Source organism: Sus scrofa, chromosome 9 (genome assembly GCF_000003025.6).
Source record: "Sus scrofa isolate TJ Tabasco breed Duroc chromosome 9, Sscrofa11.1, whole genome shotgun sequence".
NCBI lineage: Eukaryota > Metazoa > Chordata > Mammalia > Artiodactyla > Suidae > Sus > Sus scrofa.
In genome coordinates, this window is record NC_010451.4 from 45,759,160 (window position 1) to 45,772,218 (window position 13,059).

General features: G+C 40.6%; 1 protein-coding gene across 6 annotated transcripts in view; it reads left to right on the plus strand.

The window, feature by feature from the left end:
- KMT2A (lysine methyltransferase 2A) overlaps positions 1–13,059 on the plus strand; it is an 84,994-nt gene that overhangs the window by 15,594 nt on the left and 56,341 nt on the right. For all 6 annotated transcript variants that reach the window (XM_021062911.1, XM_021062912.1, XM_021062915.1 and 3 more), the window contains one exon: positions 12,510–12,579. In XM_021062911.1, coding sequence (XP_020918570.1) covers positions 12,510–12,579 — 70 coding nt within the window. The remainder of the gene's footprint in view (positions 1–12,509; positions 12,580–13,059) is intronic.

Genomic DNA, 13,059 nt, shown 5'->3' on the forward strand with positions numbered 1-13,059 from the left:
ATTTACCAGTTCTCAAGAGTTATATCAGTTGTGATATAAGAATCAAGATACTTAATTTTTAAAAATTATTTAATTATTTTTTTTTTAGGCAAGAAGTAGACTTATGATAGGACGCTTGTGAGAGATGTAAGCGGGCAGGCAAGGAAGCTCTGCCAGAACCAAGATACTTTAAATAGGGAGTTCCCGTTGTGGCTCAGCAGAAACAAATCTGACTAGTATCCATGAGGACGCAGGTTCTATCCCTGGCCTTGCCCAGTGGGTTAAGGATCCGGCATTGCTGTGAGCTGTGGTGTAGTTTGCAAATGCAGCTTGGATCTGGCATTGCTGTGACTGTGGTGTAGGCCGCAGCTGCAGCTGAGATTTGACCCCTAGCCTGGGAACCTCCCTATGCTGCAGGTGCGGCCCTAAAAGAAAAAAAAGACCAAAAAAAAAAAAAAAAAGATACTTTAAATATTCCTGGGGTATTTAATAGCTTTTCCCTTCCTGTTGAAAAGGGAACTTAAGCATTAGCACATCCTTTGCTGCCTTCCACTACTGAGGAAGTACCACTTGTACTCTGGATTCCATCCCTTCTCATCTACTCTCAGTTTCTGCAGTTATCCCCTCTCTCTCCTGCATTGGCAATTTCTCTCTCATTCTTATAATCCTTCTTTTAAAAACCCCTTGACCCCACATCCTCTCCCAGCTATCTCTCTCTCTCTCTTTTTTTTTTTTTTTTTTTTTTGTCTTTTTGCCATTTCTTGGGCCGCTCCCGCGGCATTTGGAGGTTCCCAAGCTAGGGGTCTAATCGGAGCTAAAGCCGCTGTCCTACGCCAGAGCCACAGCAACTCTGGATCCGAGCCGCGTCTGCGATCTACACCACAGCACACGGCAACACCGGATCCTTAACCCATTGAGCAAGGCCAGGGATTGATGGGAACTCCTCTACTCTCTTTCACAACAGAATTCCTTATAAGTTCTCTGTGTAATTGCAGGTGCCACTTTCTCACCTCTCAGCCCCTCCTTACCCACTGCAATTGGGCTGAAATTGTTCTTATCAAAATCCTCAAGGACCTCCTCTCTCATCAGATTGAATAGATAATTCTCAGTCCTCATCCTATTCAGCCTTGGGGCAGCCTTTGAACGAGCTGACCACTCCCTTCTTGAAACACTCTCTGCTTGGATTCTGTAGTATTACACTCATCTGTTTTTTATTTTTTTTTTTAACTCTGGTTATTAATTTTCAGTACTCTGTATCATTTCCCCCCTCTGCTTAACTCCTCTGAATGTCAGAGGCACCTAGGAATCTACCAAAGGAACCTTCTTTCTGTGTGCACTCCCCCTAGATGATCTCATTCCAAGCCGAGGACCCCTGAATCTTTGTCTCTCACCCTTGATTATTTCTTAGAATCCCAGACTTGTGTTATCAGTTGCCTGTTTGACATTTCCATTTGTGTAATAACACTAAGCACGGTTAGCATTTATTGAGAGTTCATTGTGGGCCAGGCAGTCCTGAGTGCTTCACAGGTATTATCGCACCTGAACATGACCACCCACCCAGGTAGCCACTACTCTTCCCAGACAAGAACACAGGTGTGCGTGGAAGCACTTGGCTATCTAGTATATACTTCCATGTCCAAAAAATCATGATTGTCACCTTTCTTCTTGTTTCAGAATGACTCTGTCATTTATACAATTACTCAGGCCTGAAATTCAAGAGTTATCCTTATCTCTCTATTTAGATCGCAGATGACCCACTGGCAAATTGTGTCTGTACTGCCTCCAAAATACCTTGAGTTCCCGTCGTGGTGCAGTAGTTAACGAATCCGACTAGGAACCATGAGGTTGCGGGTTCGATCCCTGGCCTCGCTCAGTGGGTTAAGGATCCGGCGTTGCCATGAGCTGTGGTGTAGGTCGCAGACATGGCTCGGATCCCGAGTTGCTGTTGTGGCTGTGGCGTAGGCCGGTGGCTACAGCTCCGATTCGACCCCTAGCCTGGGAACCTCCATATGCTGTGAAAGCAGCCCAAGAAATGGCAAAAAGACAAAAAAAAAAAACCACCTTAAGTCCAACTTCCTCTCAATAGTTCTCCCACAAAACCCCAGTCTTACCCATTAAAATCTTTTGCCTGGACTATCCCTCATCTCTTTGCTTGTGTTCTTACCTCAACTGAAGTTTGTTCTTCACACAGCAACTGTGTATTGCAAGTTTAAATCAAATCCTCTCCCTTCTCTTTAAACCCCTTGTTGTCTCTCCCTTGACTCCCTTCCCCCCACTGCTTGAATAAACCCAGATTCCTTACCCTATCCAGCAAAGCTGTACATGATCTGGCCTCTGGTCAGGTCTGCTGCCTTAGCCCACTCTCTTCTCTCTCTCTCTTTTTTTTTTTTTTTGTCTTTTTGCCTTTGCTAGGGCCGCTCCCGTGGCATATGGAGGTTCCCAGGCTAGGGGTCTAGTCAGAGCTGTAGCCGCTGACCTTCGCCAGAGCCACAAGCAACATGGGATCTGAGCCATGTCTGCAGTCTACACCACAGCTCGCAGCAATGCCGGATCTGTAACCCACTGAGCAAGGCCAGGAATCGAACCTGCAACCTCATGGTCCCTAGTCGGATTCGTTAACCACTGAGCCACTACAGGAACCCCACTCTCCTCATCTTGCTCAATTCTGTTGCACAGCTACACTGGCCTTTTTGTCCAGCTAGAATACTACTCCGCCTATGTCTTTATATATAACTGCCCTTTTCCTCATCATTTATATCTATACCAGGTTTCAACAAGTTTTTTTTCTGCAAGTGGTCTGTGGCAGTGACTTGCCTCTGCTGTTGTGCAGGAGTGGCCAAATAGAGAAACAATGGCATGTAGGGTCATATGCCGATAAAACTGTGTTTATGGTCACCAAAATTTGAATTTCATACAATTTTCATGTGCATGAAATAGTCTTCTTTGGGTTTTTTAACCATTTAAAAATGTTAAAAACCATTCTTAGCTCATGGAACAAAACAGGTGGCAGGCCAGATTTGGCCTCTGGCCCACAGCTTACCAGTCATTGGTAAACCATCACCTTAGAGAAGCCTCCCTGACCACCCTAGCAGAAATAACCCCCACAGCTAACCCCCATCAATCCTTAGTGCCCTCATTTCTTTATTTGTTTATGTTTATTTTCTGTCTCCAGCAGAAGACATGGGGCAGTAATTTTGTCAGTTCTTCACCTGGGTATCTTTAGAGTCTAAAACAGTGCCTGTCAACATTGAATGAATACTTGCTGGAGTGATTGAATGCCAATCACACTTGAATTTTGGCTATCTGGTCTCCCTTTATTCAGTCTTTCCTACTCTGTGTGTTGTGTGTGTGTGTGTGTGTAGATTAAACTTCAGAGACAGTTATACCTTTTCTGCACTTGAGACCCAAAGGTAGCTCCTCGTTTATTGGATGACCTTTGAACATACTATCCTAGAAGTAACAAGATTCTGATACTTCATTTGTCTTTGATCTTGGCTCTACTATGGCTACCCCTTTCCATCCAGATCAGTTTTCACCAATCTTTGCATCTGATTTCCCACTTCTCCCCACTACTTCCCCCTCCCATTTATTCTTTTTTAAAAATTATAGTTGACTTACAGTGTTCTGCCCTCCCACTTATTCTTAATCAGCCATTATCTGTGATTTATTTTCTTCAGAGCTGCATTCTTAAAAACTTTTGTAGATTGTGAGCCTCTTTGAGAATCTGAAGAAATCTGCTGTGTCTCTGACATGGCAGATGCCCATATAAGCAAAGTTTTGCCTGTGATTTCAGAGAAATCTTTCGGCTTACTACCTGTAAGCTTGTCTACAACTACAGGCATGCTTAGCCTCTTGCTGTATGGGGAACTCCCTTCCACTGTGCTCAGCCTTCATTCTCTCTCAGTGCCGACCCCTCCCCCATCCCTTTTCCATGTATTACCGGTTTGCTTTTGAGGATTTTCAGTCTATCCCTGACTGCTGTGTTCCCCTTCATCATGTGAGCATACTCATCTCCAAAAGTAATTCTCCAAAGAAGATCTTTCCCTGTGTTGTACCCTTTCCCTCTTTTCCCATAGCCGAGTTTTTTCAAAAGATTAGTCTATACTCACTTCCATTTTTGTCGCTTTGGAATCACACCTCAATCCACTGCACTTTGGCTCCTCCTCTCTCTGAAACTGCATTGAAATTGGCCTTGGTAAGCTCACAAGTGACTGCAGTTTTTTTGGTTTTGGGGGGGCGGTTTGGGGTTTTTTAAGGGCCAAACCCATGGCATATGGAAGCTCCCAGGCTAGGGGTCGAATCAAGGCTATAGCTGCCAGCCCACGCCACAGCTGCAGCAGTGCCAGATCCAAGTCATATCTGCGACCTCGGGCACAGCTGTGGCAATACTGGATCCTTAACTCACTGAGCAAGGCCAGGGATCAAACCCCCATCTTTATGGATACTAATTGGGTTCTTAACCTGCTGAACCACAATGCGAACTCCCATGCCCTCAAAATTTTGATATCCTCTATACAAGTTTCTGTTTTACCTAACTTGACTGTTCTGTACTTCTCCTTGGCCATTCTGTCTCTATCTTTTCCCTTAGCTTCCCTTCCCCTGTAAACGAAGTGCAGGTATTCCTCTGGGATCTGCCTTGGATCCTCCTTTCTCTCAGTGTTCTCTCCCTGGGTGACTGTGTTTATCTGTACAGTTTCAGCATTCATAAATTCATTGAATCAGATGTGTTCTCTCCAGATCATTATATCTTACAACTTGGATAGACATTTCAAATTCAAATGTCTAAGGTGATTTCCCTTCCCATTTAGAAACCTCTTTTCTTTCTTTCTTCCCAGTCTTATATCACCATAAACCTAATCAACATAAGCCCAATACCTGCAAGGCTTTATTGATTCCTTCTTTTGCCTTAACCCTTTATATTAAAACCTTGTTCATTTTGCCTCCTGTTTATGGAATCTGCCCTTTTCCTCAATCCCCAGTGCCGCTGCAGTCATTTTATAACTGTTCTTCTTGCCTCTGGTTTTAAAGACAATCTCTACTTCCCCACTGCTGCCACAGTGATCTTTTGAAAATATAAATTTAATCATGCTTCTCTCCTGCCCCGAAGCGTTACTGATGAGCTTTAGCCTTCAGGATGAGGCCCACACTTCCTTGAAGATAAACTTCAAACTCTAAAGGCATATTTAAGACCTTTCATGATCTCCCTCTGCCTTTATTCCCCCTCAGTGTCTTAGCTCCTTTCCTACATCAGCTAGGGCCTCAGCTGTACTGAACTGTTTGTAATTTCACTCCATGCTATGCTCCTTTGTACCTCTATGCCTTCTGTGTGTTATATTCTCGCTGACTGCAATAGCTCCCTTCAACCCTAATTTATTATTTTTCAAAAGTTAGAGTAAGCTTTCATCCTTTCTGCAGGGGCTTTCCTGACTCTTCCTGACTGGGTTAGTCACCTTTCTGCTGTGTTTCCTTAGTCATTCCTCTGGCGTGTGTATTCATCTGGCATAGTAGGAAACACTGTATTCCATTAATTTAAAAAAATGTTTTATTTATTTAAAAATTGAAGTATAATTGCTATACGGTATTATTACAGATGTAAAATATAGCAATTCACCATTTTTAAAGGTTATACTCCGTATATAGTTGTTATGAAATATTGGTTATATATTCCATTAATTGAATGTTCAGTTCTTGACAGACTAGCAGGTCCTTGAAGGCAGAAGCTGTCTCTTCTCTCTATATTAATCTTTTAATCCCTTGAAATAGGCTCACACATATTTGAATGAATGAATGAATGGATTTAGTCCATCCTACCAGCCTGAGAACATTTTCCCTTTTGATAGGCTCCCAGGAGAATGAATATTCTTTTTTAAAATTTATTTTATTGGAGTTCCCGTCATGGCGCAGAGGAAGCGAATCGGACTAGGAACCCTGAGGTTGTGGGGTGGGTTCGTCTCCTGACCTTGCTCAGTGGGTTAAGGATCCAGCATTGCCATGAGCTGTGGTGTAGGTCACAGACGTGTCTTGGATCTGGTGTTGCTGTGGCTGTGGCGTAGGCCAGCAGCTGCAGCTCCGATTAGACCCCTAGCCTGGGAACCTCCATATGCCGTGGGTACAGCCCTCAAAAAGACAAAAGACAAAATAAATAAAATTTATTTTATTTACTGAAGTATTGTTTTGTGGGTTTTATTTATTTATTTATTTTGCTTTTTAGGTCTGTACCTGCAGCACATGGAAGTTCCCAGGCTAGGGGTCAAATCAGAGCTGCAGGTGCTGGCCACAGCCACACCAGATCCAAACCATGTCTGCATCTACACCACAGTTCACGTGGTGATCTTTTACTGGATCTTTAACACACTCAGCGAGGCCAGGGATCAAACCCGCATCCTCATGGATACTAGTTAGGTTCATTACCACTGAGCCACAGTGGGAACCTATAAAGTGTAGTCGATTTACAATGTTGTGCCAATTTCTACTGCCACAGTAAAGTGACCCAGTCATACACACATGTATATATATATTTTTTCTTTTATTATCTTCGATCATGGTCTGTCCCAAGAGATTAGATATATTTCCTTGTGCTGTATAGCAGGACCTCACTGCTTATCCATTCTAAATGTAATAGTTGCATCTACTAGTCCCAAACTCCCTGTCCATCCCACCTCCTCCCCCCTCCTTGGCAACCACAAGTCTGTGAGTCTGTTTCTGTTTTGTAGATAGGTTCATTTGTGTCATATTTTAGATTCCACATATAAATGATATCATATGGTATTTGCCTTTCTCTTTCTGACTTATTTCACTTAGTGTGATAATCTCTAGAGGCATCCATGTTGCTGTAAATGGTATTGTTTTCTTTTTTATGGCTGAGTAGTATTCCTACACACACACACACACACACACACACACACACACACACACACACTACATTACATCTTAATCCATCTGTTGATGGACATTTAGGTTGTTTCCATATCTTGGCTATTAGGAATAATACTGCACTGAACGTAAGGGTGCATGTATCTTTTTGAATAAAAATTTGTCTGGATATATGCCCAGGAATGGGAATACTGGATCATATGGTAGTTCTATATTTAGTTTAGAGTTTTAGTTTTGTTTTGTTTTCATAGGGCCACACCCGTGGCACGTGGAGGTTCCCAGGCTATGGGTTGAATCGGGGCTACAGCTGCTGGCCTATGCTACAGCCACAGCAATTCAGGATCCAAGCCCCATCTGTGACCTAGATCACAGCTCATGGCAACACCAGATCCTTAACCCACTGAACAAGGTCAGGGATCGAACCTTTGTCCTCTTGGATGCTAGTCAGATTCGTTTACACTGAGCCACGATGGGAACTCCTCTATATTTAGTTTTCTGAGGAAGCTGCATACTGTTTTTCATAGTGGTTGTACCAGTTTACATTCTTACCAGCAGTGTAGGAGGAGGTCCCTTTTCTCCATACCCTCTCCAGCGTTTGTTATTTGTAGATCTCTATGCTTTTTTTTTTTTTTTTTTTTTTTGCTTTTTAGGACCACACCCGCAGCATATGGAGGTTCCCAGGCTAGCGGTCTAATCAGAGCTGCAGCTGCCGGCCTACACCACAGCCACAGCAGTGCCAGATCCTTAACCCACTGAGCAAGGCCAGGGATTGAACCCGCAACCTCATGGTTCCTCGTCAGATTCGTTTCTGCTGCACCACGAGGGGAACTCCCCTATGCATTCTTAAAAGTGAGAATCTTATTTGTTAATTTTTTGGAGTCCACCAGTAATTTTTTTCCCATTTATTTATTTATTTGTTTTTGCTTTTTAGGGCCACACCTGCAGTATATGGAGGTTCCCAGGCTAGGGGTCAAATCAGAACTGTTGCTGCTGGCCTCCTCCATAGCCAAAGTGGAGCTGTAGCTGCTTCCTATACTGCAGCCGCAGCAATGCAGGATCGAAGCTGTGTCTGTGACCCACACCACAGCTCACTGCAACGCTGGATCCTTAACCCAGTGAGCAAGGCCAGGGATGGAACCTGCATCCTCATGGATGCAAGTCGGATTTGTTAACCACTGAGCCATAATAGAAACTCCTTCCCTTATTTTAGGTTAAAGTGTAGTTGATTTACAGTGTTGTGCTATACCAGTATTTTCTACTATAGTGCCATTACCATCTAATGTTTTTTTAAATAGTATACTACATTTCTTTTTATTTTCATTTCACAAACATCGAATGCCAAATTTGTGCTAGATACTAGGAATACAACAATGAATAAGTGAACTATTCCTGTCCTCAAAGAGTGAACACTCTAGAGAAGGAGGCAAACATAAAAACACATTTCTTATCCTTTATGCTAATTAAATACTGGCGATTATGTGTGTATGTCTTTAAAACGCAATACTAAGGCCTTGATATTTTAGAGTTTGTAGTGGTAGACACAAATGTGCCAGCAGAAGTGATAGCTTGCTAGAATAAATTCCCAAAGGAGAAGTGTTACTCTTTTCTAACTAGAGTTGCTGAGACATACAATATGCCTCCTTGATGTTTTCTTCATCTTTAATTTGTTCTTAGTGTTTTTCTGGGTTCTGTGTCCTCTCATATTATGGAACCATATGTGATGATACCAAAAATTATAAGCTTTCAAAACAGAACTTTAGAGAGTATTGGGGTGCTTTTGATAACGCTCTCTGGTTATTGATTGTTATTTCCAATTGATTCATCAATAAACATTTGCAATTGAAGAAATTTGATTTTTAAAAAATTCTTAAGACTCAACATTTTAGAGACAGGAGAAAGCCAAGATATGTACCGCTTAAGTCAGTGCTCTGAAGTGCTGAGGAGTCTCTTGCTAGTAAAGAAAGGAACGGTGTGAGTAAAGCAAGGAACGGTCAGCCTAGGACTTACGCATCGAAGGCCAGAGGTAGCTGAGCTTATTTAATAGAAGTTTTCAAAGTTGCTTTGGATCCTCCCCAGTAGATTGGGAGGTGAAGAACTCCAGGTGAGTGATTTTTTGCTCTAATTATTATAAATTGGGAGGAGTTTAAAGGAGGAGCTAAACTCTGTATTTTGGTTGGGGTAGAGAAGAAAAGGCATTGAGGTCTGTCAGTTGCAACCTGGTCAGATCACTGGTATTATTAGGAACCGTGTCACATCTAATCACTGCAGATGATTCAGGTCTCATCTGCTTAAATTCTGATTTCTAATGCCAGAGTGGTGCCGGCACAGTACTGAGGGCTGGAGGTAGACATTAATATCATTTGGAAGACTTTTGAAATTTGTTGAATATCTCTCATTGAACCTAATACGAATATAAGAGGAAGAAGGAACTATTCCAAGATTTAAGCAAATTTTTTTTCTAGAGGATGAATTACATCGTAATTTATCCTTCACAAATATTTTAATGGATTTTGGCTTTTGAAAGGAAGCTGAAATTGTGCACCTGCCTGTCTTCCTTAGAAACGTCTTTGCTTTGGGAATGGGTAGCATATATAAATGGTTGTTGAATGAGTGAACAAGTAAAAGACATAGTGCTTTGTTTGAAAAGTTGCCTTGTAGTGCATAATTCCTTAAAATATAGAATTTCATGTATTTTTCTAAAATGTCTTCATTGTTATATTTTATATATAAACATTATTATCTGTAATACTTCTTTTGGGTTTGCATAGATTCTCTTGTAGAAAAAATATTCCTATTGCTTCATCACCTACAAATTCAACAGTGTGTAAGGGATTAAAATTCCGCCATTAAAATAAAGATCCTCAAATGTTAAGATATTTATGGGTAAAATAGAATTTGCTAGTAGAGTTATGTTTGGAAGTTCTCAAATAACTGGTTACCCTAGACTTAGGAGTAGGGGTAATAAAGAGAGAAATTCTACATATTCATTACTTTGGAATTAGATTTCACATAGGAAGCCACATTAGTGTCACTGAATTCCTAATCACTGGAAGCTAAATGTGATTTAACAGTATTTTACAGTGCTCAACTTGGCAAGGATATTTTTCTGTCTTTGGAGGTAAGAAAGGGGTAAAATCTTGGCGAGCTAGTCTCCAAGGACTTCATTATCCAGAAGGGATAGGTTTGTTGGCTCCTGCCTATACTTTGTCTTGGAATGCTGTGTGCATTAGAGAAAGCCAGAATGAAAGGAAAAGTATGCATGGGTGTGTGGACCCTGTTTCCAGGAATATTTGGTATCTCCTGTTCCCTCTCTCCAGGGCTGTCCAGGCTTATGATGCCATAGTGCCAAACATGGATTTAATTGCAGCTCCTTTTGTTGTCTTTTTGTAGACATTTTGCCTTAGTATTTCGTTTTTTAGGCAAGCCTAAATCCCCAGGAAGCCTAGCACTGCTGCCATGTTTACTTCATCTTCTAGGAACCCCGCATGTTTAAAAGCGGGTGATGGGAGTGACAGGAGAGGCAGAAAGGACTTCATTTGCGCCTTCTTGCAGCAATTTTTTCCCAGTGCTTTCTCAGTTTGGCTTTCCTTAGATTTTGGGAGGCTCTTACACGGAATTGGAAGTTCAGAGTTAGCCTCTAGGGCATTTTAACATAACAATGAGGGCTTTTGTTTTTGATTAAACTGTCTGGATTATTTAAACAGTGGGTACTTACTTTTTTTAAGCATGCTTCAAGAAGTCAATCTATATTTCAAGTGAAAAGAAAGTTCTTGGGTGGAAGTAAAGTCTTTCTTATTCCAACTAAAAGACCACAGGGAAAGAGTTAATGCTCTCTGTCATTTTAGAAAGTACTTGGAAACTTTAAACATTGGCAGAGTTAGTTAAATTACTGCCTGGCTGCTCAATAGCACTCTGTTTGGGAGCATATTGAATTAGGGTTGTACAGGTACATATTGTGAAAGTTGGAAATAAAGAAAGTGACTCACTAAGGTTGCTGATAATGAACATAGCAATGTGAATCTCTTAGGTTTCTTTTAAAGATTAATCATCTTTCCTTACTTCAGCTGTTGGTTAGGTTACTTTACCTGTTGGTTACTTTGGTTATGTATAGTTGTTAGAACTCTCATTGCAACATATGGGGCATAAATTTCATGCATTTAGCAATGGAGTCCCTAGGTAAGTGTTAGGAAATCGCCAGAGGCCTTTGTGAAATGTATAGATTAGCAGATTGTTCAATGAGGATAATGCAGGAAAAGAATGAGTTAAATCAGAAACTTTAAGGGTTTGAAAATGGGCATCGTGTTACATTAATGGTAGCTGAAAGAATAGCATATTTTGTACTGTAGATGATTTATTTGATTTCTTTGAATATTTATTTATAGTTTTAGATTGTAACCATTATGGTAGGAAGTTCTTTGTAATTGACTGTATGATATTGGGCAAGTCACTTGGCCCTTCAGAACTTTGGTTTCTAAAACCACATCAATAATGAGAATATAAAGTGGATGCTGCCTTATAGTTTTCTGGGTAATTTAATGTAAATTACACAATTTACGTAAATTACTTTGTTTACTCCTTATAACACTTCAGTCAGTGGTGTCACGAGCTGACAAACGAGGATGGACTGGCCCCATCTAAAACTGGGGGTCTTTAATTAGTGGAACTTAGTTTGGGGTTATCAGTATAAATTGGAGGTACAAGAAAATCTGTCTTTAATTCCTTGTTTTGTTCTTGTTTTATGTGGGTTTTATTTCTCGCATCTGAAATTCTTTTTCTTTCTTGTCTCTCTCTGGAAAGAACTCTTATTAATCTTTGAATCAGTGAATTTCTATTAATCAGGTTGTTTAAATAGACCATGTTTCTTGAGAACTTGTTCAAAATTGGTTAAACCCTTAGTATTTTTTAATATGACAGATTAAAAGTTAGAGGTAAGGAGAAGTTTTTTGCCTTTTCCAAGTACAACTGAAAATAAGATGTTTCCTTCAGTTAATCTTAGATGCATTTCACCCTTCATGTGGTCCATTCATCAACCTTTTCACCAATGCTGCTGCCCACCATTAAGTCTCTTATCACAGGGCATTTTAAAATAATGCCATAAAATGCATGTTGAGAATCTTTGGATCTCAAATGTACAGCAATCACATCTAAATATCAGTTCCTGAGTTAAGGAACTGACAGTTATGGCAATTGCAGTCTCTTAATATTTGGTACATAAGAGATTATGATATGGTTTATGTTATTCCTAATGTGTCTGTAGACTTTACTACTCTGAAAAGATTTATGTGTTTTATTGGGGCTGTATGTTTCTCCCATTGTACTGATTTGCATACTTGAATTAAAGTCATTCTTTAATTGTTTTGGGCCGTATCTATAGTTTGAAATTTAGGACTATCCCCTGTGTACTGTGCACCAAAGGTGATTATCAATGCATTGTTCACTTACTACACAGCTCCTATTTGTCTATAATGAAGCTGTATGGCTGGATCCATTTAGTTCAATATTAAGTTATTTTATAAAAATATCCATGTGAATGATGATGATTAATACATAGAGGATAATTTTTCCAAATTGTTTGTGTCTCCTCTGGGCATTTCTTTGGGATATGTTCACAGTTATGTTTTTTTCCCTGATTTTAAAATAATTTTCCTTTGTTGTAGGATGAGCAGTTCTTAGGTTTTGGCTCAGATGAAGAAGTCAGAGTACGAAGTCCCACAAGGTCTCCTTCAGGTATGGCCAGTTAAATGCATGGCGCCTTTACGTTTTAAGAGACTGTGGCCTCTCCTTGCCTTCTTTGCCTGTGAAGGGTGGTCTTAAATACTAGGGTTTTGGGATCCTTTCCTTTTTCTCATACTAAGTAGGAAGTGGCTTTTGAACTAGACCTCTTTATGGGAGCCTCTCTGTCAGGCTGATTTTGGTTTATTCTTGGTTTTGCTTCTCTTTGGGAACCACTTGAGGCACGGGGGCTATGTTTCCATGGAATGACTGCAGATTGAAGGCTACCTCCTAAGAGCATCCTCAGATTTACACATTTTGAACTGAATGGTGGTAAACATGACTTTGGAAAACATTTGGCCATTGTATTTTACAGATGAAATTTGGTCTGCTATTGTCTAAGAACTGAAAACAAAAAAATGGGCACTGTATGAAACTGTTTTACCTGATCCTTGAAAAACTGTATTAAAATAAAGAAAATAGAAATGACATGGG